The sequence below is a fragment of the Bos indicus x Bos taurus genome, chromosome 21, assembly GCF_003369695.1.
Source record: "Bos indicus x Bos taurus breed Angus x Brahman F1 hybrid chromosome 21, Bos_hybrid_MaternalHap_v2.0, whole genome shotgun sequence".
Classification (NCBI taxonomy): Eukaryota; Metazoa; Chordata; class Mammalia; order Artiodactyla; family Bovidae; genus Bos; species Bos indicus x Bos taurus.
In genome coordinates, this window is record NC_040096.1 from 64,790,642 (window position 1) to 64,815,489 (window position 24,848).

Consider the following 24,848-nt stretch of genomic DNA (forward strand, 5'->3'; position numbering starts at 1 on the left):
GCGGGCCCGCCTCTCCGTCAACGGCGTCGCAGACGCCCGCGCCCGCCCGGGGACTGAGCCCCGAGTCTCGGGCGGGCGCGCGCGCTCCTCCCCGGCCGGCGGGACCCGGACGACGCTCGCCCCTTCCCCTCTTCTCCCTTCCCCCCAACCCCCGGCGGCGCGCGCACACGGCGGCCCGGGCACGCGCCCGCCAAGATGGCAGGGGCCGGGGCCCGGCTGTCAGGCGCCGCCGCCTCAGCCCGTCCCCGCAGCTAGCGGCCCGGACGCCCGCCCGGAGAAGATGTGCCCCCGCTGCCCCCCGCAGCCCAGCGAGACGCGGAGCCGCCGCGCCCAGGGCCGGCTGCCCCGCTAACGCCCCGCGCCCCGCGCCGCGCCCCCCGGCCCGCGCGCCCGCCCGCCCCGGCAGCGACAATGAGGTGAGTCTGGCGGGCGCTTGGGGAGGCCGGGAGGGCGGCGTGCGGAACGCAGGGAGGGCCTCAGGAGCACCGGGGGTGGGGGGGCTTCGGGGACGCTGGGAGGGTCTGGGGCAGTCGGCGCGGGCGGCGCCCGCCTGTGCAGCTCGCGGGAGGCACTCGCGGGGGGCTGGGGGCCGGGTAGGGAGGCGACCCCGCGGACGTGTGTGGCCGCGCCCGGCCCCAAGCAGCCCCCCAACTCTGGCCGCCCTCCCCCGGACTTCGTGCCCTCGGTCTCGGCCGCCCTGTGCCGCCGCCCCGAGCTCGCACGTTAAGGGGTCGTGTCCTTCCACCTGGAGCTGCTCGCCTGCCTCTGCTCCCTTTTTCTAGTCCCCATTTCCTTTCTTCTTGCACGCCACTAAAGTGCAAGACCCGCAACGTACCATTCCGTGGTTCATTACCCAGCCAGGGGGGGTTGATGGTTATCAGTTCGAGAAAAAACATTGCCAGCCCCAGGAACTCGAAATTCTCTCTCTCCAGAGGTCACCCAATCCTGACTTTTGCGGATAATCAACTTCCTTGCCTTTTGTCTGGGTAATTGTACCTTCCAAACATACATCCCGTAAACACTATAGTGTCTTTCATTTTTGCCAGTTTTGTGATCTTTATATAAATGAAATACTTATGCAATATATATTCTTTGTGTGTCCGGCTTCTTTCACTCAAGATGTTTCTGAAATTCATCCATTACCTCCTAACTTGCTCATTTTTATTAATCTGTCGTATTCCATTATATGAAGATACTACATCTTAACCATTCCGCTATTTGAGGACGTTTGTTTCTAAAACGTTAGCCGCTCAGTCGTGTCCGACTCTTTGCGATTCTATGGACTATAGCCCGCCAGACTCCTCTGTCTTTGGGATTTTCCAGGCAAGTGTACTGGAATGGGTTGCCATTCCCTTCTCCAGGGGATCTTCCCAACCCAAGGATCGAACCTGGGTCTCCTGCATCATAGGCAGATTCTTGACCGTCTGAGCAGTAGAACTTATAGGTCAAAAGATACCTGTATCTTCCAACTTTAAGAGGTAACACCAGATTTCTGAAGTGCCTGTACCAGTTTACACTCCTTCCAGCAAGTGTATGAGACTTCTTGTGCTCTGCTTCCTTGCCAGCACTTGGTATTGCCAGTCTTGAATTTTAGCCATCCTGGTGATTGTGCGGGCAGCCTGGTGAGGTATCCCATTGTGGTTTTGGATTATGGTTTCTTGCAGACTGATGAAGCTGAACATCTTTTTATGTTTATTTGATATCTTCTTTTATGAAGTACCTGTTCAGAAGTCTTTGGGGTTTACACATCTTTTTCTTCCTAATTTGTGGGAGTTCTCTGTCAAAGTCAAGAAGATAGCTTACTATAACATTTTATTGCCCTGCCTTTCAAAGTAAGATCCACAGTCCACTTGGAAGTGACTTTTGTGTAGCTTGTGAAAAGGGGGTCAAATTTTCCATTTTTACCAGAACCATTTATTCAGCACTGTTTATTAAAAAACATCATCTTTTCCCCATCGCGTTGCTGTGCCACCTTCGTCATCTTCCAGTCTTCCATTTGGAATCATTTCTTTTCATCTGAGGAATTCCCTTTAGAATTTCTTTAGTGCAAGTCTGCTGGTGACAAATTCTTAGCGTTCACAGATTTCCTTATTTATTCTTCATTGAAAAAGATTTCTTGAGATATCATTCCCATATCCTAAAATATACCCATTTAAAGTATACAGTTGGGTGATTTTTAGTATTTTCATACACACACACACATGCAGTATTTTCACAGACTTAGGAAACCATTGCCACAGTCTAATTTTAGAACAGTTTCCTCCATTTTAGAAGGGTTTTTCAGTAGTAGCAAAATTCTTGGTTTACCATTATTTTCTTTTAGCACTTTAAAGATAGCTCATGGTTTCTAACATCGATTGTTTTCTGTTGAGACATCATTTGTCTGTCGTTCTTCGAAAGTAATGTTTTTCTCCATTTAAATTTTTTAAAAACTTACTTATTTTAAAAAAGATTTATTTATTTGGCTTTACTGGGTCTTAGGCACGCGGGATCTTCGATCTTCATCGCAGCATGCAGAACTCTTAGTTGGGGCATGTGGGATCCAGTTCTGTGACCAGGGACCAAACGTGGGCACCCTGCATTGGGAGCTGGAGTCTTAGCCACTGGACCACCCGGGAAGTTCATCTGGCTGCTTTTGAAATGTTCTCTGTCTTTGGTTTTCAGCAGTATTTTCTGTGCTGTATGGATTTTTTTTTTAAAAAAGATGAACATAACTTAGGGCTTTTTGAATCTTTGGGTTCATGTCTTTCATTAATTTTGGAAGTCTTGTGCCATCAGGACTGCATATATTGCTTCTCTCCCATTCCCTCTCCCCTTTCCTTCTAGCACTACAGTTATGCTCGTTAGGCTATTTCACTCTATCTTCTGTGTCTCTTAACCTTCCTTCTGTGGTTTCTGTCTCTTTTTCCTTCATTCTGGATCTCCCCTCTGTTCTCTTTCCTATCACTTGAGTTTTTAATTTCAGTTATTCTGTGGTTTTTGGTTCTTTAATTTCGATTTGGCTTTCTTTTTATAGTTTCTTTGTATAGTTTCCAGCTATCTGCCAACATTATCAGTATTGTCTTTCAGCTCCTTGAACACGGTATATTTAATGCCTGAAGTGTGTCCCATTGTGGCAGTATTTGTAAGTCATTTCCAATATCTGTTTTCCTTGTTTTTCATTCATATTGTCTCATCTCCTTATGTGTCTAATTGTTTTTGCTTTTTAATTTGTTTTAATTCTGCTGGACATTAGATTTGCAAAATTGTTTGTAGAAAGTCATTTGCCCAAGATGATGTTTTTCTCTTCCAGAGATAATTCACACTTGCTTTTGCCAGACAAATGGGGCACGTATAACCTGGAGTCTCTTGGGTGCAGTCTCAAGGATCAGGATGTTTCTACCTGTTCTGTTGGCCTTTAGTGCCAGTGTTCATCTCTTCTCTAGCCCCGTTATCCGCCAGCCCAACGCCATGCTTTTAGGATTCCCCCTAGAGCTGGCAAACACCCCCAGGGAAAAGTAGCCCCAAGTACTGATCTCATCTCCCTGAGCATCTGATGTCCCTTCTTCCTTCAAGCCTCCAGGCAGACTTTTACTCTATTTTCCCCCTGCTTTTCTAGTTCTTTCCAGCTGGAGGATTGTTCTGATTTACTCAGTTCATGTTTACTGGAAGTAATAGTCCCTGATGTGGTGGTGCTGGTAGTAAAGGACCCGCCTGCCAATGCAGGAGACCTAAGACTCAAAATCAGTCCCTGGAGCGGGAGGATCCCTGGAGGAGGAAATGGCAACCCACTTCAGTACTCTTGCCTGGAAAATCGAATGGACAGAGGAGCCTGCTGCTGCTGCTGCTGCTGCTGCTGCAGCAAAGTCGCTTAAGTTGTGTCCAACTCTGTGTGACCGCATAGACGGCAGCCCACTAGGCTCCCCCGTCCCTGGGATTCAACAGGCAAGAACACTGGAGTGGGTTGCCATTTCCTTCTCCAATGCATGAAAGTGAAGAGTGAAAGTGAAGTCGCTCAGTCGTGTCCGACTCACAGCAACCCCATGGACTGCAGCCTACCAGGCTCCTCCGTCCATGGGATTTTCCAGGCAAGAGTACTGGAGTGGGGTGCCATTGCCTTCTCTGCAGAGGAACCTAGTGGGCTGCAGTCCACGGAGTCGCAGAGTCAGACGTGACTGAAGAAACTTAGCATATATGCAAAAAGTCCCTGATATTAGGGACAGCTTGAGTCAGCATTCAGTTTTGGAGGAGACTTAAGCTATCGGGTTACAGAAGCTGTGGAGAATAACACCACATATTTTCTTGTGTTATAACTATATTAGAGCATTTCAGTTTGTGAAATGCGCTTAGGATCAAGGTAGCTTTAAGAATAAATCTTTATTTCCTTTTAGCAAGTAATTAATTGGAAAAAATGGCAGATCATTACTGTAAAGCAAAGGAAGCAGTTGCTGTTTCTCCCTTTTAACATTCATTTCTTTTTTCTGTTTTGATTTCCTTCATTGTTTGTTTGATAAATCCACTTGACTAGAACATTTTTTTAATATAAATTTATTTATTTTAATTGGAGGCTAATTACTCTACAATATTGTATTGGTTTTGCCATACATCAACATGAATCCGCCATGGGTGTACACGTGTTCCGCATCCTGAACCCCCTCCCACCTCCCTCCCAGTACCATCCCTCTGGGTCATCCCAGTGCACCAGCCCCAAGCATCCTGTATCCTGCATCGAACCTGGACTGGCGATTCATTTCTTATATAATATTATACATGTTTCAATGCCATTCTCCCAAATCATCCCACCCTCTCCCTCTCCCACAGAGTCCAAAAGACTGTTCTATACATCTGTGTCTTGCTGTCTCGCATACAGGGTTATTGTTACCATCTTTCTAAAGTCCATATATATGCGTTAGTATACTGTATTGGTGTTTTTCTTTCTGGCTTACTTCACTCTGTAAAATAGGCTCCAGTCTCATCCACCTCATTAGAACTGATTCAAATGTATTCTTTTTAATGGCTGAGTAATACTCCATTGTGTATATGTACCACAGCTTTGATCTATAATAGAGTTCTCAGATCCCATTTTGGGGGATCAGATGACAAGTCATGGAAATAGGAATGAAAGTTTTTGAATACTTTTTCCAAAACGAGTCATCCAGTTCCCCTTTCTCTTTATGGATTTTTTCTTTTAGAATGCTGCTAACAGTTTGACATGGTTCTCTGTTGCAGACTGTTTGTAGTTAAACATCCATATGTGTGTGTTTTCATGCACCTCAAACACTGGGCTTTTGCAGATGGTCCTAAATGAGTCGAGGGGGTCTTTGCGTTACCTTTGTTGTCACCTCGTTTAATTTAGATATTTATAAGTGGTATGGCTCATCTGTGAAAATCCTGTTGTTCAGTGCTGACATTTTTTAAATGAAAATGTCATATTTTTCTTGCTAGATAATCTCATGGGAGTGCATAGATTGAAAAGGGTCAGAAATGAAACCTCTGAACTGACCCTGTCCAGGAGTGTCTTAGAAAGGCATAGGGCTGGAGATGCATTCTAACAAATAAACTGAACACCTGAGGGACATGTCCACATACTGTGGTAAAAAGTTCTGTTCAGTCAGACGACTTGGATAATTAGGCTGTGTCTGAGTCTTTCTTGGCTTCCCAGGTGACACTGGTGTTAGAAACCCACCTGTCAGTGCAGAAGATGTAAGAGACGAGGGTTTGATCCTTGGGTTGGGAAAATCCCTGGAGGAGGGCATGGCAACCCACTCTAGTATTCTTACCTGGAGAATTCCATGGACAGAGGAGCCTGTCAGGCTACGGTCTGTAGGGTCGCAAAGAGTCAGACACGACTGAAGTGACTTAGTACATTGAGTTTTTTTTAATTTTCTAGACTGTTGCCTGAATTCTTATTTCTTTTTTTCTAGCAGACCTTATGTATTCTCATATCCTTATTCAGAAATCATCTTTGGAGGCCCTCTCATTGGTACGGGGTTAGATGGGAAGAAGGAACCAAACCCCCTCCCCCAAACAGTCCCCATCCCTAAAAGATTTATAGACGCTTAGACCCCTTTCTGAATCCTTTTTCTACTTAAAAACAAGACACCCACATATACAGTATTCAAAATATTTCTGTTTATATACTTTAATTATTTATCTCTTGGGAAGATTCTCTTCTGTGAACATTTTCCCTACCTGCCTTTTATCTTTTAAAGATCTGATATATAGAAGTTTAAGATTTATGTTACTAAGTTTTTATTTGGAATTTTTCTTACATTTAAGATAGCATTTGTCTAGAAGTTTGGTAAGTTTTGTTTTCTGTTTTATATATAAAATTTGAAGAAATTGCATCCTTCAAATTGTCTGGAATATGAGGTAAAGATTCAAACTACATTTGTTCTTCAGAATTGCTGATCAGATATTTGATTATGTCAGTAGGTATGTGGCAGAGATACCAGGAATGTTGAGCAGCAGTACAAACATGTGGATCCCAAAATCCGCTCCAGGGTGCGTGGTAACTTCTGAAGGAGCTTTACCCTCGGTGCTCAGAAAGTTTGCCTGCGTGCGTGTGTGTGTGTTTGTGTGTGTGTGTGTGTGTGTGTAAGGCATGGGTCAGCCTCCCATCACTAGGTGTGTATGTGTGTGTAAGGCATGGTCAGCCTCCCATTACCAGGGCCAGCCGTGTATGTGTGTATGTAAGGCACTGTCAGCCTCCCATCACCAGGGCCGGCTGTGTGTGTGTGTGTGTGTGTGTGCACGCCTGCATGTCCACCAGTGCCAGCCGTGTGAGTGTGTGTATGTGTCTGCCAGGGCCAGCCATGTGTGTGTATGTAGGTTGCCTGCCCCCGCCAGGGCCAGCTGTGTGTGTGTGTGTGTGTGAACATCTGAAGGACCATTACCTTCAGTGCTCAGAAAGGTTACCTGCCCCCGCCAGGGCCAGCCGTGTGTGTGTGTGTGTGTGTGTGTGTGAGAGAGAGAGAGAGAGAGAGAGGCATGGGTCAACCTCCCATCACCAGGTGTGTGTGTGTGTATGTGTGTGTAAGGCATGGTCAGCCTCTCATCACCAAGGCCAGCCGTGTGTGTGTGTGTGTGTGTGTGTGTGTGTTTGAGGCATGGTCAGCCTCTCATCAGCAGGGCCAGCCGTGTGTGTGTGTGTGTGTGTGTGTGTGTGTGTGTGTAAGGCACGGTCAGCCTCTCATCACCAGGGCCAGGTGTGTGTGTGTGTCTCCCTGCCAGGGCCAGCCATGTGTGTGTGTGTGTGTGTGTGTGTAAGGCATGGTCAGCCTCTGATCACCAGGGCCAGGTGTGTGTGTGTGTGTGTGTGTGTGTGTGTGTGTCCCTGTCCCTGCCAGGGCCAGCCGTGTGTGTGTGTGTGTGTGTGTGTGTGTAAGGCACGGTCAGCCTCTCATCACCAGGGCCAGGTGTGTGTGTGTCTCTCCCTGCCAGGGCCAGCCGTGTGTGTGTGTGTGTGTGTGTGTAAGGCAAGGTCAGCCTCTCATCAGCAGGGCCAGCTGTGTGTGTGTGTGTGTGTGTGTGTGTGTGTGTGTGTGTGTGTGTGTGTGTGTGTGTGTGTGTGTATAAGGCATGGTCAGCCTCTTATCACCAGGGCCAGCCGTGTGTGTGTGTGTGTGTGTGTAAGGCATGGTCAGCCTCTCATCACCAGGGCCAGCCGTGTGTGTGTGTGTGTGTGTGTGTGTGTGTGTGTGTGTTGGTCAGGCTCGCATCTCACAGGTCTGGTAGGGAACTGTCTCCCCTGGGCCAAGGGCACTGTATCCGTTTGGAGTTCTGCAGAACGCAGTGCGATTATAGGGCACAGTGTGAGCAACCCAGGCACAAACATGGTCTTCGTGTCACAGTGAGTCCGCACTGGCTAACACACTGGAGTCCAAGCACACCTCCGAGCTTGTTGCTGCGGAACAGACAGCACACCTCCAGGTGTCTGTGGGAGTCGTCCAGGGAGACCAGCTGTGGAGCTGTGGCGCTGCTGTGTGTGTGTCTTTGGCTCTTCTCTCTCGTCCTATCTGCTTATTTTTAGACATCCTATCTGTGTCATTACCATATTTATCTGGGGGTGATTTTTTTTTTTTAGTATTTACATTTTGGCTGTGCAGTATGTGAGATCTTACTTCCCCTATCAGGAATTGAACTCGCACCCCCTGCAGTGGAAATTCGGAGTCTTAACCACTGGACTGCCAGGGAAGTACCTGAGTGATGATTTTCAATATAAGCAATGTCATCTTTTTATTGGAAGTAATGTCATTTTGAATTTTGCTGGTTTGGCAGTTTTGTTTATATCTAGTCACATAAATATAAGAAATTTTCAACTTAGTTTTTTAAGTTGCACCTGAATAAGCTACATGAAAATAAACCAGCATTGTTTCACAAGATTTTTTTCCCTTTAAAGGGAATCTGTCGTCTACCAAGCTTGAATCTTGCAGTAGACTGTAAGCTTGATGACTGTTCGTTGTTGAGTGAAGATCACAAGTGCTAGGGTAGTGCAGTAACGGCTTAAAGAAGAGGGCCTCTAGCTTGCGGCTGGGCGAAGTGGGGAGGACAGTGGTCCCCTCAGTGAACAGCTGTTTCCCTTCCCATCCTGAATGGAGAAGACCTTACAGAAATGACTTCTAGCAGCAGTTCTCATTTTTTCTGGTTTAAGTGGGACTTCCCTGGCGGTGTAGTGGCTGAGATACTGCGTTCACAATGCAGGGCGCCCGGATTCAATCTCTGATCAGGAACTAGATCCCATATGCCACATGCAGCTAAGACCCGGCACAGCCAAATAAAGAAATATATTTTTTAAATGCAATTATATTGAATGTGGAGAATTTGAAAACATAGTATAAAGAAGACAAAATCAGCATTGATCCTACTGTTGAAGGAAGGATAACCCGTTAAACACGGGGTATAGTTCCTTTATCTTTTCCATATGTGAGAGTGACATTTTCACAAAATTGATAATTTACTGTGTATTTGTATTGAGCATTTTTGCATTCGACATGTATGCATTTCCCCTTTGTTATTAATGTTCTTTGAAAACATGTAAAATGGCTGCATCTCTAATTATTTTCTTAAAATAAGGTAGCAAAATAGTATTACTGGTACCAATGTCTTTTGATATATATTATCAGAATGTAAATTTTAAGCAGGAAAAAGAGAAAGATAATGTTCATGAAAGGAACTTTATATTCCTGGTCTTAACTTGGAGGTTCCTTTCCCAAAAAGTTTGAGGATTAGAAAAGGAATGAGAAATAAATGGTGTGGTTGCACCTGTTTGCCAATGGGGGGAGCCCTGGTCCCGAGTCCCCTGAAGCAACTGTGTATGAAGATGGACTGTCTGTCTTTGTCTTTAAGGCTGTGTGAAAGATGTCTGTTCTTGGGTTTGGACTTAAAGTAGGAATGTGAATGAACTTTCTTTTCATATTGATTTAGGCCACCTTTTGTCCCTCCTATTCTAAGCAGCCTGGGTTTTAGAGTCTAATAGACCTGGATTCTGCCCCAGAACCAATCTTTACCAGCTGACTGCTGCTGCTGCTGCTAAGTCGCTTTAGTCGTGTCCGACTCTGTGTGACCCCATAGACGGCAGCCCACCAGGCTCCCCCGTCCCTGGGATTCTCCAGGCAAGAACACTGGAGTGGGTTGCCATTTCCTTCTCCTTGGTGCAAATTGCTTAACCTTTATGACCCTCCAGTTTTCTCAAATATAAATGAGGATAATCCTTCTTATGTTTGCAAGGCCTCTTACGTTTGCTTCCTTCTTAGGTTTGCAAGGCTCAAACAAGAATACATAAAAAGTTCTCAGTGTATGCTGTTCAATAAAAGTTAGCTGTTTACCTCCCCCAGCTCACCTTGTTATGTCTGTGAGCAAGGTAAACCCTGGATGATCTGGGACAGTTTTCTGATTTCAGATATTCTTCCCTTTTGTCAGATTGCTGCCTAACTTATCTACCATAGGTGATAATTTTTTGCATTAGAAACCACAGTTGCTATTGATACTTCAGCTTCTAAAAATGATTCAGGGACATTCTCTATAAAAGACACAAAATATAACTACTGAAATAAAGACAAAACAGGCATGTTATTTTGGGGTAGAGAAGATAATTGTACTAAAACTTAGATGCAGAGATAGGCACTGCAGTTGAGCAGTTGACTGTGAAATTGACGGACGTGGTAGCAGAAAGCACAGTGGGAGCCGATGGGACGCGCGTCCCGAGTGTCTTAGAGGAGATGGACACCGTCCCTTACAGGAACCGCTTTGGCGAGCCTCTTTCCTTCTCCAGTTCTTCCCCTTGTCACATGTTTGTCCTGGGCGTGCTCTGTAAAGCTTCCAGCACCTCACACACTCTCTGGGCGCTGTGCTCCGTCCTGGGCTCGCTGTGGAGCTGTGTCTGTCTCTGTCATCTAGTTTCCATTCTCTCTCAAAGGATCCTTACGTAAGCAGAGGTCTGATGGACCAGCTTACGAGTTAACCTGAGGTCAGCTGCTTCCTTTTCCTCTTCAGCTTGCTTAGTGCCTAGCCTTCAAATCTTAGTTGAAATGTCACTTCCTCAGGGAGGAGGGCCCTTTCTTGTTTGCTCTGTGGGATTCCATATTTCCTCTGCTGTTACTCTTTGTATTCATAATTATTGTACTTACCTTTTTCGGCCTAAGCCTCATTGAGGGTTATACCTACTTCGATCTCTGTTGGGTCCCGAGAGCCTAGCGCTGTGCCTGGTGCTTGGTGGATGCTTTACGAAAATCGACGCTGCCACTTGCACCCCAAATGGGCAATAAATCACGACATTCATTCCGCCTCTTCACGGGCCCTTCCAAGCACAACATTCCAGGCCGCTCCCAATTGTGCGATGCTGGCGTGCCTGACGAGTTCCTGGGGTGACGGCGCTGTCATCCCGTGCTTCCGTACCACTGCCGGGGGACAGGATCTGTTCATCGACGTGTGGCTGGCTTCTGCTTTCCTCTTTTGTTCTTTGTAAGGACGCTGTGCGCTGTAACTTACAGGTGTCCCTGGTGTTTCTCAGACTTTAATGTGCGTAGGAATCGCCATGCTGCTGCTGCTACTGCTGCTGTCGCTTCAGTCGTGTCCGACTCTGTGTGGCCCCATAGACGGCAACCCACCAGGCTCCCCCGTCCCTGGGATTCTCCAGGCAAGAACACTGGAGTGGGTTGCCATTTCCTTTTCCAATGCATGAAAGTGAAAAGTGAAAGTGAAGTCCCTCAGTCGTGTCCGACTCTAGCCATCCCATGGACTGCAGCCTACCAGGCTCCTCCGTCCATGGGATTTTCCAGGCAAGAGTACTGGAGTGGGGTGCCATTGCCTTCTCTGAGGAATCACCATGTGTCCTTCCAAAATGCAGACCCCAGGCCCCATTGCTGGGGATGGAGGAATGCTTTTCATAAGCCTTTTTCTCTTTTTATTAATAGAATTTACGTGTTAAAGCCACTTTAGATTTATGGAAAAATTAAGCAGAGAGTACGGAGAGTTCCCATACACATATCTCCACTGGTACCGTTTCCACTGTTAGCATCTTGCATGGCCCATTGGTTGTATTTAGTGAACTACTATTGATAACAGTATTAATAGCTGGAGTCCACAGTTGTTTGTTTGACCTAATGTCCTTTTTCTGTTCCATGTTCTGATCCCGAATACCACATTACATTTAGGTCTTAAATCTCCATAGGCTCCTCGGTTGTGATACTTTTCCAGATTGTCTCTGTTTTTTGATGATCTTGGCTGTTTTGAGATATGTTGCTACTTAGATATGTTGCAGGACGCCCTTCTGTTGGAATTTGTTTCATGTTTCGCTCGTGGTTAGCCTGGGGTTGTTAGTTTGGGGCAGGAAGCTCATGGAGAAAGCGACGTTGCGTTGCACATTACGGAGGGTGTGTGCCTGCAGCGTGCTTTGTCGCTGTGGACGTTGACCTTGATCACCTGGCTGAAGCGGCGTTTGTCAGGTTTCATCCTTGTAAAGTTATTCTTTCATCCCCTTTTCATGTGTCGTCTTTTCAAAACAGTCCTTGTTCATGTTGTCGTTGTTCAGTCGCTCAGTCGTGTCTGACTCCTTTGCAACCCCATGGACCGTAGCCTGCCAGGCTCCTCTGTCCATGGGATTTCCCAGACAAGAATACTGGAGTGGGTTGCCACTTCCTATTCCGGGGGATCTTCCTGACCCAGCGATCGAACCTGCATCTCCTGAACTCTTTACCACTGAGCCACCAGGGAAGCCCAGTACTGTTGCGTAGCCCATGCTTAAAGAGTAGGGAATTAAGATCCTTCTGCTGAATGCTTTTTAAATTTTAATAATTAAATGTTTATGTTTATTAGAAAAAAATCACTGCATCAGATTAGTGGTATTTTAACTGGGTTCTCTGGAAAACTACCCAAGATGAAGGCTCATGTGTGTTTGGAGGAGAGCGTAGGATCGATATTTGGGGGAAGGAAGGGTGATATATCCATTAGGTCCTGTCTTCATTTGGCAGAGGACTGCCCCACATGGCATATATTGCCCCTGCTGGTGCTCTCAGTGGGTCCCGAGAGGGCACACGTGGCAGCTCTCTGGGGCCACAACAAACCCCCCTTCAACCCCCAGGCAGGCACTGGACACAGGTCAGAGCCTGGACAAAACTAGTTGCCTCAGGAATGGCTGGAATAAAAATAGTTAAGGCGGGAAGAGCTGAAATGATGCAGACGAGGTGCTTAATGCATGTGACTTTGTGGGTATTTCTTTTTTCAATTTTTTTTGCTTTACTGCCTCTTGATTTTCAGTCATAGCTAGAGAGTTTTGTACATCCCCAGGTTGAATTCACCTATTTTTTTTTCCCTACTTCCTGTATCGTTTCTCTTTTCTTTTCAAACTTTTAAATCTTTGATCCACTTGGAATTGAATATATAGGTTTGAGAGCTAGATCCAATTTTAGCCTTTTCCATCTCGTTTTTCAGTTATCTCTGTACGACTTATTAAAAATTCCATTTTCTCCCAGTGTTTTTAGATTCTGTCCTTTGTCATATTTAATTAATTTGACCCATTTCTGGAGTTTCTGTTATGTTCCAGTTCAGTTCAGTTCAGTCGCTCAGTCGTGTCCAACTCTTTGCGATCCCATGAACCGCAGCACGCCAGGCCTCCCTGTCCATCACCAACTCTCAGAGTCCACCCAAGCCCATGTCCGTTGAGTCGGTGATGCCATCCAACCATCTCATACTCTGTCGTCCCCTTCTTCTCCTGCCCTCAATCTTAGGTTCCATTGGTCTGTATTTATTTGTGTGCCAATATCTCATTTGATTAAAGAGGCTCTATCGTGTGTTTTAATATTTAGGAGGGCTAATCCTCTCTTACTGCTTTAGCGAGTTGATTTTAAAGAAAATGATCAATTAGTAGCACTCACGTTAAACAGATGTGACAAAAATCGTGGCCAAATTGTGCTTTAACCCAAAGGAACAAATCCAGAATGGCATGATTCAGGCATCTGAATGCCCCTTGGGACAAGTTCTCGCTTATAACGTGATGTTTGGCTTTTGAATATGCATCCGAGGAGGCATCTGTGAGGCTGGAGGACACTCAACAGTCAATGTGACCCCTCAGGATAGGATTTTCAGCACAGTCAAGGCGCCCTTAACCTCAGTCACCCTCTCACCAAAGTATGAATGAAGCTGGTTTATTTTGGAGCCTTTTACCTGTAAAAAAATATTCATTTGTCAAACCATAGAAAATTAGATTCAGAAACTTAGAAATTCTGTAAGTCCAGTGATTTTTAACCCTCACTGGGCATCAGAAACAGTTGAAAAGGCCTTCTTCCCCACCCCTCTTCCAGTGCTAGGGCCCTGCCTTAGAGAGTCCATTAATCCGAAATAAAGTGTTTTGTTGTTGTTGATGCTAAGTCACTTTAGTCATGTCCGACTCCGTGTGACCCCATAGACGGCAGCCCACCAGGCTCCCCCGTCCCTGGATTCTCTAGGCAAGAACACTTGAGTGGGTTGCAGTTTATTTAAAATCTCTAGTTAAGTATGCAGCCAGAGTTGAGAACTGCTGATCTAGTCCTGAGATCAAGACTGGGTCTGGTTTCTCTGAAAGGTAGTACGTGCTCAGGAAATGTTTGTTGACTGGCACATGAGCCCCCTATTCTCAGATGAGAAATAGCCCGTTTCTCAGACTCTAGAGGCCTTGCCTAGGCCACATATATTGTGGCCTAGTTGCTCAGTCGTGTCCGGCTCTTTGCAACCCCATGGACTGTAGCCCACCAGGCTCTTCTGTCCATGTGGATTCTCCAGGCAAGAGTACTGGAGTGGGTTGCCATGCTCTCCTCCAGGGGATCTTCCCAACCCAGGGCTTGAACTCAGGTCTCCCGCATTGCAGGCAGATACTTTACCACCTGAGCCAGGGACATGAAGCTCAGATTTCTTATTTTTTCACTCTTCTTCACCCATGGTTTCCTCTTTAGTTACAGGCCAAAGTAGACAAGAGCATTTGCTGTCTTGATTCATGAGTTCATTTTTATGACCTCAACCCCAGTTCCTCCTGTTCAGTACACCAGAAACTTGAGAATGAACCTTAGACTTTGTAGTGAGAGAATTGGACTGTGCTGAAATTTCAGCCTGTGTTCAGTGTCCGCCCACCTCTTGGTGGGGATCAGGGAGGGGCGGGGAGGAGGAGCAAGGGCCGGGGAACTGGCCTTCCCGGGCGTCTGTTGTGTGTTGGGCTCCAGGTCTAGGGGTTTACAGCGCCCAGGTTCCAGCTGTGTCATCTTTTGAAGGGAGCTCCATGCCTCCCGTTCCAGCCATGAGGCCTGTTAGATTTTAGATTACAGGGCATGATGAAATTAGTTTTGATTGATGCTTTGTTTTAATTAGGGCTTTATGGTTTTCTCTTAGTCAACAGCAATGCCAGTTCTGTTTTCTCACACTCCAGATTGCTTCATCGCCTGATTCAGTTAGTTCCCTGGGAAAAACTCACATTTCAGAACTGCAGAAGTTGTAAAAGTCAACTAGAGAAGACTCGAATTAGATGATGTGTATTTTATGTTAGAAAGTTGCAGTCTGGTTCAGTTTTGAGCAAGGCTTTTGTACTGGATTGGGGATTCTACTTCTGGCAGTGTTCTGTCAGATCACTTGGGCCTAAGATGAACTAAGAACAAGACAAGGTGAAAAGTTGAGAAAGAATTGTCAGTTTGAGGGCATAGGAGAACCACGAGGCAGAAGGAATTTTCAGAGCCACGGTGTAGGTAGAGATGTCAGGTAACCCTACATTTGGCACCATTTCTTTTCTTGAAGCAGTTGTCAGCGCTGAAATTGTCAACTGAGAAGATAATTAGAGCTTTAGGCAGATTCATGGGTCGGGAAATTTTTTTGAAGTTGGTGCACACCCTTGCTGAGAAGGAGAAGCCCTAGTACACCCCAGTTTTCCTAAGGGCTCTTCTTAGGGACAAGAGTGAACTGAACACAGACTGGCCGTCTCAGGAGCTGGAGTGCACTGCTTTGTCTCATCTCTGTACCTAACTAGATTAAGGTGATCTGGAGTGGTTTGTGCCTCTGTCATACCTGCGTGTCAGAAACAAAAGCAAATCCTCTAGGAGCCTGGAATTATCTATGCACTTCTCATATGCAATGACTGGCATTCAATCAAGAATTATCAGATATACGAGAACACTTAACCCAAAACGAACAGAAAACAGACAATAGGAATAGACATAATGAAATAATCAGACTTGGATTTTAAAAGAAATATGATTAGTATATCTAAGGAGATAAGTTGTGTTTCACCTTTTCTTGTTCACCATGGTCATCTCAGCTTAGAGGCTAACTCAGACTCCTGGACAAGAGTGTTTTTGGTTTTCAGTGGAGGGCCAGTGTGAACAAGTGTGGCTGTGTGTGGCTGCCAGTTGTCCTTGGGCATATTTGCATGGTTGAGACATTAGTTTGCCAGCAAAGGTCCGTCTAGTCAAGGCTATGGTTTTTCCTGTGGTCATGTATGTATGTGAGAGTTGGACTGTGAAGAAGGCTGAGCACCGAAGAATTGATGCTTTTGAACTGTGGTGTTGGAGAAGACTCTTGAGAGTCCCTTGGACTGCAAGGAGATCCAACCAGTCCATTCTGAAGGAGATCAGCCCTGGGATTTCTTTGGAAGGAATGATGCTAAAGCTGAAACTCCAGTACTGTGGCCACCTCATGTGAAGAGTTGATTCATTGGAAAAGACTCTGATGCTGGGAGGGATTGGGGGCAGGAGGAGAAGGGGACGACAGAAGATGAGATGGCTGGATGGCATCACTGACTCAATAAACATGAGTCTCAGTGAACTCTGGGAGTTGGTGATGGACAGGGAGGCCTGGCGTGCTGCGATTCATGGGGTCGCAAAGAGTCGGACACGACTGAGCGACTGAACTGAACTGAATCATCTTTGCTTAATCCCCTACTATGTAGCTTTGAGGTAAGGACAGGAGAGAAATTAGAATAATGGTCATAGGCATTCAGATCTTAGAACTAGAAGAGCCCCTGGAGGTCAGTATTTTGACTCTTGTTTTTATCTTTGAGAGACATGTACATTGTTGAGCTTGGCTTAGGCAATGTGAACACACACGGATGTTACTGTACATGGTAGAGCTGATGTTAAACACTTCATAAAAACATAATTTCAGTAAATGTGAATACCCTTTTCTTGGCCACACCACACAGCTGTGGTATCTTAGGTTTCCCAACCAAGGATCGAACCTGGGCCCCCAGCAATCAGGTATGGTGCCAAGTTCTAACCATTGGACAGTCAGGCAATTCCCTAAATGTGACTACTTTAAAAATACTTTAGAATTTTAAATTTAGTACTGTAGTAAATGTGAGTTGTTGTTTTTTAAGTATAGACTTCTCTTATAAATACAGAACTACTCTTTATCTATTTTCGTGTAGCATATCTGCTTAAAAATTTACTTCAAAGGTAAATTTTGAGTACTTGAAAGGTACTAGGGATCAGGCAGTGAGAGCTGGGCCTTGGGTGTTACTATGTAGCCAAGAAGTGGGGGGGATGGGGCATCTGAGGTGAAAGTGCCAGAAAACAGGTCTGGTCCACACAGTGTTTATTTATTTATTTATCCATTGCATTTGTAATGGGCTTGACTGGGGTCTTTCATCTTCTGTGTTGGTTCTTCCCTTTTGCAGTTCTTTGCACGGATTTATTATCACTTGAAGACAATGTTCTCAGGACGTCTTTCGTTAATTTAGTTTAATGTCCTCAGTTCTTCAAGTTACTCATAATTTATCTCTAATTAGTGGTCCTTTTGAGGACTTCCCTTTCACTGAGCTCTGACCCACTGACGTCATTAGTGGAAGTCCCTCAGTTGTGTCAGACTCTTTGAGACCCCATGGACCATCCATGGGATTCTCCAGGCCGGAATACTGGAGGGGGTAGCCTTTCCCCTCTCCAGGGGATCTTCCCAATCCAGAGGTCGAACCCAGGTCTCCCGAATTGCAGGCGGATTCTTTACCAGCTGAGCCACAAGGGACATTATTAGCATTTAAAAATTTAAGTTCTCTAACATTAGCCTGAACACAGAAAAATGTTGGGCCTGGCACTCAATTGAAACCCTTTATACAAAACAGAAACACCACACTTGGAGCCTCTGTGCCTGTAAACAGTTGAAAATCAAATGTACCCATTCTTGTACTGAGATTTCTGACTGAGCATCTTTAGGGACTTCCTATCCTAGGAAGAAGGAAAATGCCCTCCTGGATTTGTGTCACTGTGTAAGTGTAAACAGGACACTGAGGACAGAGTCCCGGCTAGAAGAGCAGCCCTAGAAAGAGAACCACCTGGAGAGCGTGTCCGCACCTGTGGGTGAGGCAGGCCGCATCACTGGGACCGCACAGGCGGACAGAATCACTCTGAGTTTTATCGAGTCCCCTGTGCTGATTCGGAGAAGGTAGTGGCACCCCACTCCAGTACTCTTGCCTGGAAAATCCCATGGACGGAGGAGCTGCAGTCCATGGGGTCGCTGAGGGTCGGACACGACTGAGCGACTTCACTTTCACTTTTCACTTTCATGCATTGGAGAAGGAAATGGCAACCCACTCCAGTGTTCTTGCCTGGAGAATTCCAGGGATGGGGGAACCTGGTGGGTTGCCATCTATGGGGTCTCCCAGAGTCGGACACGACTGAAGTGACTTAGCAGCAGTAGCAGCTGTGCTGATTGCTGGGCTGTGGGTAGAAGACATGATTATCCACTCATGTAGCTTATCGCCAAGAAGCTAGAGCACAGGTACCTCACAGTCAGTGAGCCTAAACTTAGACTCACCATTACTGTCTTTATGAGCAGTTGGTATTTGGCAAAGATGCCAAGAAAATTCAAGGGGGAAAACACCCTTTTCAACAGATGCTGGGACACCTGATTATCAACATACAGAAGCTGAATCCCCTACTTCCATATACAAAAGTTAACTTTTAGATTATGAACTTAAATGTTGAAGCTAACCCTTTTTTTTTTTTTTTTAATAAATATGTCTTTCTTTACTTATCTGTATTTTTGGCCGTGCTGGGTCCCCGTTGCTGCGGGAGGGCTCTTTCCACTCTAGTTGCGGTGCTGGGGCCTCTCGTCGCGGGGGCTTCCCCAGAGTCACTGCAGCCTGGGTGCTCCAAAATGTAGGCTCCTTGGTTGAGGCACATGGACTCGGTTGCCCCTTGGCATGTGGGATCTTCCCGGACCAGCGTCCCTTGCATTGCAAGGCAGATTCTTAACCACTGGACCACCAGGGAAGCCTGCTAAAACTTTCTTACAGGAGAAAATATAAGAGTAAATCTTGAATTTGGCAATGTTTTTTTAGATGTAACACCAAAACACAAGTCATAAAAGAAAAAACAATAAATTGGATTTCATCTAAACTAAAAACGTGCTGCAAATCATACTGTTAAGAAAGTGAGAAGACAACTCACAGAATGAGAGAAAGTACCTGATGAGGGATTTACATCTAAAATACACAACGAAGTCTTCCACCTCAGTAATAAAAAGACAACCCACCTTAAAAGGGGGCAAATGATTCAAATGGACACTTCTCCAGAGAAGAGATACACATGGCCAATAGATACACGAACAGGTGCTCAGCATCATTAGATATGAGGACGGACAAACCAGACCACAGTGAGGTACCTCTGGCCTCTCACTGGACTCAGAAGGACGGATGAGGGCTTCCGCAGTGGCCCAGGGGTAGAGAGTCTGCCTGCCAATGCAGGGACGCAGGTTCGATCCGTGGTCTGGGAAGATTCTGCATGCCTCAGAGCAACTAAACCCGTAAGCCGCAACTGCTGAGCCATTGTTCTAGAGCCCGTGCTCAGCAACAAGAGAAGCCACTGCAGTGAGGAGCTCGGGCCCCTCAGTGAAGGGTAGCCCCCGCTTTCTGCAACTAGAGAAAGTCTGCTGACAACCGCGAAGACCCAGCACAGCCAAAAATGAATTTTCTTTTTTTTTATAAAAGGACAGCTAATAACAAATGTTGATGAGGATGTGGGTAATTAATCTTCACACATTGGGTAAGTGACTCTGTAGATAAATCTCATATTGGAAACCTCAAACATCGCCTGGGAGAATGTACAGTTGCTTTGGGAAACAGTCTGGTCGATCTTCAGAATGTTAAGCGTAGAGTTTCCTTATGTCTCAGCGTTTCCACGTTGAGGCATATACCCAAGAGAAATGAAATGTACCTCCATACAAAACTGTACATGAGTGTTCATAGGAGCTTTATTTGTAGTAGCCAAACAGTGAAAAGGACCCAAATGTCTACGTCCTTATGAATGGATCAATAAAATGTGGTACAGTGGGATATTATTCAGCAATAAAAAAGGAACGAGGTGCCCATCCTGATAAAACATGGGGGAACCTTGAGAATATTATGCTGTGAGAAAGAAGCCCGTTACAGAAGACCACATACTGTGTGATTCCGTTTATATGAAATGTCCAGAAGAGGCAAGTTTGTAGGGACAGGAAGTAGGTTAGTAGGTGCTGAGGTTAAGGGGTGAGAATGGGGGGTGGCTGCTGGTGGGTGTGAGGTTTTTGTTTGGGGGGTGATAAAAACAGTGTAAAATTAGATTGCAGGGATGGTCACACTGCTTTGTAAGTATACTAAACAGTCGCTGAATTGTGTACTTAAATGGGTTACTTCTATGGAATGAAAATCTCTTTCTAAATAAATCTGCTAAAAAAAAAAACAAAAACTGAATGCACTGCTCTCCTTCCCAGACTTTTCTTCCCGAATCCTCATTCTCAGTGAGCTGTGGCCCGAACTGAAACCTGGAGGCTTGATGAAGTCATTCATTCCCTCTCCCCAGATCCAGGCGGATGCGTCATCATCATTTCTTCTTCCCTAAACTATCTTTTGTCTGTTGCCCTTTCTCCGGAGCTGTGATACTGACATAAATAGGTTATCAGTAAAGTGCCGTAGTCACATTCCACTTTCCTTCTTTACCTCTTTAATTGTCTCCTCGGTATTTTGTTAAATTGTCAATACTCAACTCTGAGTTAATATTCTCTTCCTAAGTTTCTTCAGAATATTTCTCTGTCTTTCTGGATAAAGTTATAACTTCTTAGCATAGTTTATAAAGTCTTGGATGAACTAGGCTCTCTCTGCCTCTTCAGATTGGTTTCCTCTGTTCTCCAAGTTTATAAGGAACCTAGCCTCACGTGTTCTTTGTATATGACAGTCTTCCTGGTTGTGATGCCAGTTTCAAGTGTCAGCCAGCACACGTGGCACCGTGTGGACAGCACAGATCATGGAATTTCCATTATTGCATCATAAGCACTCACTAAATGAATGAATCTTCGCTCAGTAAATATTTCCTGAGTGAATGAGTGTGATCATAGCCATTATATGTGACAGGAATTCACCCAGCGTCTGCTCTTATAATTTTGGTGGTTAGGTGTTCCCTGGGTTATTAGGTTAGTAACCCAGCCCTAGGTGTCTCTCCCTTCTTCTTATATTCAGTGTGTATTTGCTTCTCTGAAAAATGTGTGCTAATTGATCCAAGTCCTACATCATCCATCACAGCACCCAAGTTATTAGACTGTGGTGGTCATTTCCTTGACTTTGCCCCGGGTGAAACACCCTGCTCTCTGGAGCTGTGTAGAACAGGCTCCAGTCCGTCTGTGGTTCTCACGCATTGTTGACTCCAGGTGCGTCGTGGCTGTGGTGAGACGGGCGCAGAATTCTGATAGGTATGTTTCCGGGTGTGCAGCCCTGATTGCTGTGAGTTTCAGAATCTGGCACAAAGTCCAGTGAGGAGGCAGTAGCAGGCTGAAAGAATTGTTCACCGAAAGTATGTTGCATAAGCTCAAGACTCTTCAAGCTTTTTTTAGAGGGGAGCATTTTCTGTCACCGAGTTTGTGACAAGTAAATTCTTGTCTGAAAGTATTTCTTACTTCACTACTATTAAGGCACCTCTGTTTTTAAATCACAAAAATAGTTGATCATAGTAGAAAATTTAAAGGCAATGGGTCAGCAAAAATAAGAGGAAAAGCAGCCTCATCACATCGCCCAGGCGGTCACTGTCGACTTTCTGCTCTGGGGCCTTTTCTTCTGACCACACGTTAAAAAAAGATGTATATCTTGTGGATTTGTTCTGTGCATACAGCTTTGTAGTCTTTTTTATGTACCAGTGCATCCTGTTTAACGGCATACTTGTGAAATATTCTAGTGCTTAGCTTTTTTCAACATTTTATTATGAAAATTTTCAGACGTCAAAAAATCGAGCTACCTGGTAAATGCATATATCCCGCCACCATCCCACCGCATAAGCTTTGTCACTCTCTGTCCATTTACCCACCTCTCCTGTTGGTCCACGTTGTTTCTTTCAGAAGAGTTTACCTTCTAACAGTTTGCTAGTCTTTTGTTGACTGGAGGTATCTAGATTATCTAACCAGTCCTCATTGTTGGATATTTAGGTTCTTCTCCATTTATATTATGGTTGTCTCTCATTGTTGAGTTTTGAGATTTCTGGATATAAGCCAGAAATCTCCTCTGGTTACTCATTCTGAACATAAGCCATTTATCAGCTCTGTGATTTACCCCCATCTGTAGCTTGCCCTTTCATCTTCTTGGTGGTGTCTTGAAGCACGTCTTTGATTTAGATGAAGTCCAGCCCACCAACACTTTCTTCTGTGAATCCTTCTCTGCCCAAGTCAAGATCAGGGAGATTTTCTCCTGTGTTTTCCTCTTGAGGTTTATAGTTTTAACTCTTACACTACATCTGTGACCCACTTAAGGATCGATGCGGTAATTCTTAAGTGCTGTAGGAAGTAAGGTCTCTGTTCATTTTTTATACAGATTCTGCATTGTTTTGCACCGTCTGTTGGAGAGACTGCCCTCTCCCCGTTGAGTTGCCATTGCGCCTTTGTTGCAGGTCATTTGTGTACTCTTCCATGATTTGCTACAACATAAAATAAATTCCTCCTTTTTATTTCTTTTTTTTTGGTGGCTTGAACAGCAGGCGTCTGCTTCCCACGGTTGTGGTGCCGAGGGAGACCATTTGCTTTTTTCTTTTCTGCCTCTGCTCCTTTCAGCTTCACTCGCCAAGCGTTTTGGAAACAGTGTCCTTGCCATGGCGGCTCCCATCTCAGCTACTGGTGACGGGTAGTAGAGGCGTGAGGGTGTGTAAAGAATCGGGGTGGGGGGGGTGCGGGGCGGGGTGGCCTCGCTTCTTACCCTTTCTCCCATCCACCAGGGTTGGTTATTTGCTTGGGAAAGTAAGAGATAACTGTTAAAGAGTGCCTAACCGTGAAAATTGCATAAGAACGACGACTGAATAGATGCTTTAACTGTGGAGGAAGTGTCGTCTGGCATGTCCTAGGATGTCAGCAAAGTTCAGAAACCTTTCTTAAGATTAAAAGTTTCCTCTATTACTCTCTCTTTTGAAGTCAGCTCTCTCGGGGCAGTCATCTAATCGTATTTTATAGATTGTGGAAATACGATTAAGTGTAAAAGTGCAGCTTAGAAAGACCTGAACTCTGCTTCACCATTTATGTACTTACTAATAATAAGGGTAGCAGGGACTTCCCCAGCGGTCCAGTGGTTAAGAATCTGCCCTCCAGTGCAGGGCTCAGGTTTGATCCCTAGTCAGGGAACTAAGATTCCGCATGCCAGTGGGCAGCTAAGTCCGTGCGCCACAGCTAGAGAGCCCCGTGCTGTGATGAAAACCCTGTGGGCCATAGCTATGACCCACTGCAGCCAAATAAGTAAAGTGTTAAAAATAGGAATAATAGTAAAGGATAGCAGTAGCTCGTATTAATGAGTACTTTTCACATGCCCTCCCTGTTCCAACACTGAACACACATCATCTCTTTATGGTTCTCACAGAAGGTAGCTGAGGTGCTCCCACATTCTCTTTTCATGCTGAGGAGCCTGGGGCACAAAGAGACCAGTGAGCTGCCCGCGTGGTAGACAGCACGGGCCCCAGCAGGCCCTAGGTTTGAGCGTCCCAGCACGGTACAGCTCAGAACCGACAGTGCTGGAGCTCCAGACACTGTTTAACCTGTGACCCTCGCCTTCAGTTAGTACTCGAATAGTCCCCGTGTTTTTTAAACATTCATTTTAAAAATTGGTTGTACACATAATTGTTTACCCAAATGTGGCTCTGTCAGCATGTCTGGTATGGTTAACGTATAACAGATTGGCTTTTCTTTGAGTAATTTCAACTCAGAAGCAGAAGGAAAAGGCGGTTCAGTTTCTTGTATTGGTTGCTGTTCTTGCCTAAAGGGCAGGGTGATGGCGTCCTGCACATATTAATCAGCGCGTAGGCTCATCCCTTACATGTAATAGTCATGGTCTGGAGACTGGGGGTTTACTGCCACAGTTGGGCGTATGGTGTATTCTCAGTGTCCACTGACCTGGATTCTGGGAGAGGATAGAAAGGCTTAGGACAGGGAGGGTATAGGGAGCAGGGATGAAGTAGGGTTGTCATGGAGACAGGCTGAGGATGGACAGAGGAGATCTGGGTTCTGCCCGTGCTCACTGGTGGTCTTGGTGAATCATTCCCCTCCTCTGAGCCTCATCGTCACCACTGATCTATCTGTGAATGGAGAGGATCGAACTAAATGATGTCCCAGGCCCAATACGGTGTGGTTTCTGTGGTTCTGTGGAGCTTTCTGACCCAGAACAGAACTATTCAGGGTGTTGGACATCCACAGTTAGGGCAGCGTAAGTCAGCGTGAGGTGATCCATAGGAAGAGTGAAGGAATCTGCAGATGCTGCTCCCGGGGTCAGCCTCTGGCCCGGCCCCTGATGAAGCAGGACTGAAGGCGTGCTTTCTTCTCCCTCCGTCTGCACCTTTCCCAAACGGAAGTACCATGTGAGGTCCCTTTCAGTTAGCAAGCAGGTCTGGCAGGATAAGGCTCGACTCTGGTCATGGCAAACCTCCTAACCCCACGGGTCTGTGGCTTCGCCCTCCGTACAGTCAGGACGATAGCCCCACCTTGCTCACCAGGGCAGGGGCTTCTTTGGCCACCCTGATGGGTTCTGTGAACGTCGACAGTCACTGAGGTGCTTCCCAGCCAGAGACTGAGTGTGTCTGTGAGGTAAGGGTTTCAGCTGGAGGCACCCAGGATAGCTTAGTCCTTCCTCTTAAACAGTGGGAAGAAGTAAGGGTTCCCATGGTTACCATCAGGAGACCAGAACTGCAAGCACCCAGCGCTGAGGGCGGCTCCTCGGTTCTGTGCTGTACAGTCTGACCTAGACCAGGGTTTCTCGAGAGGCAGTGATTCCAGTCAGATCAAGGTAGACTTTATTTTCAGATAGATAGGGATTAGGGTATTCTAGGAAAGCTCATGAAGGTCAGTAAATTAGTACTAATTAATAAAATCCACCCGGTTCTCAGGTTTTAAAGGCTACTTGAATTAAGTTTATTGGAGCCAAGAGGCTGTGA

General features: G+C 45.8%; 1 protein-coding gene across 1 annotated transcript in view; it reads left to right on the top strand.

The window, feature by feature from the left end:
• Window positions 1-373: 373 nt before the first annotated feature.
• The window catches only part of EVL (Enah/Vasp-like), a 147,230-nt gene continuing 122,755 nt past the window's right edge, over window positions 374-24,848 (top strand). Inside the window, exon 1 of the mRNA XM_027520713.1 lies at window positions 374-416. Within this exon, the coding sequence (XP_027376514.1) occupies window positions 412-416 (5 nt within the window). The 5' untranslated portion in view covers window positions 374-411. The remainder of the gene's footprint in view (window positions 417-24,848) is intronic.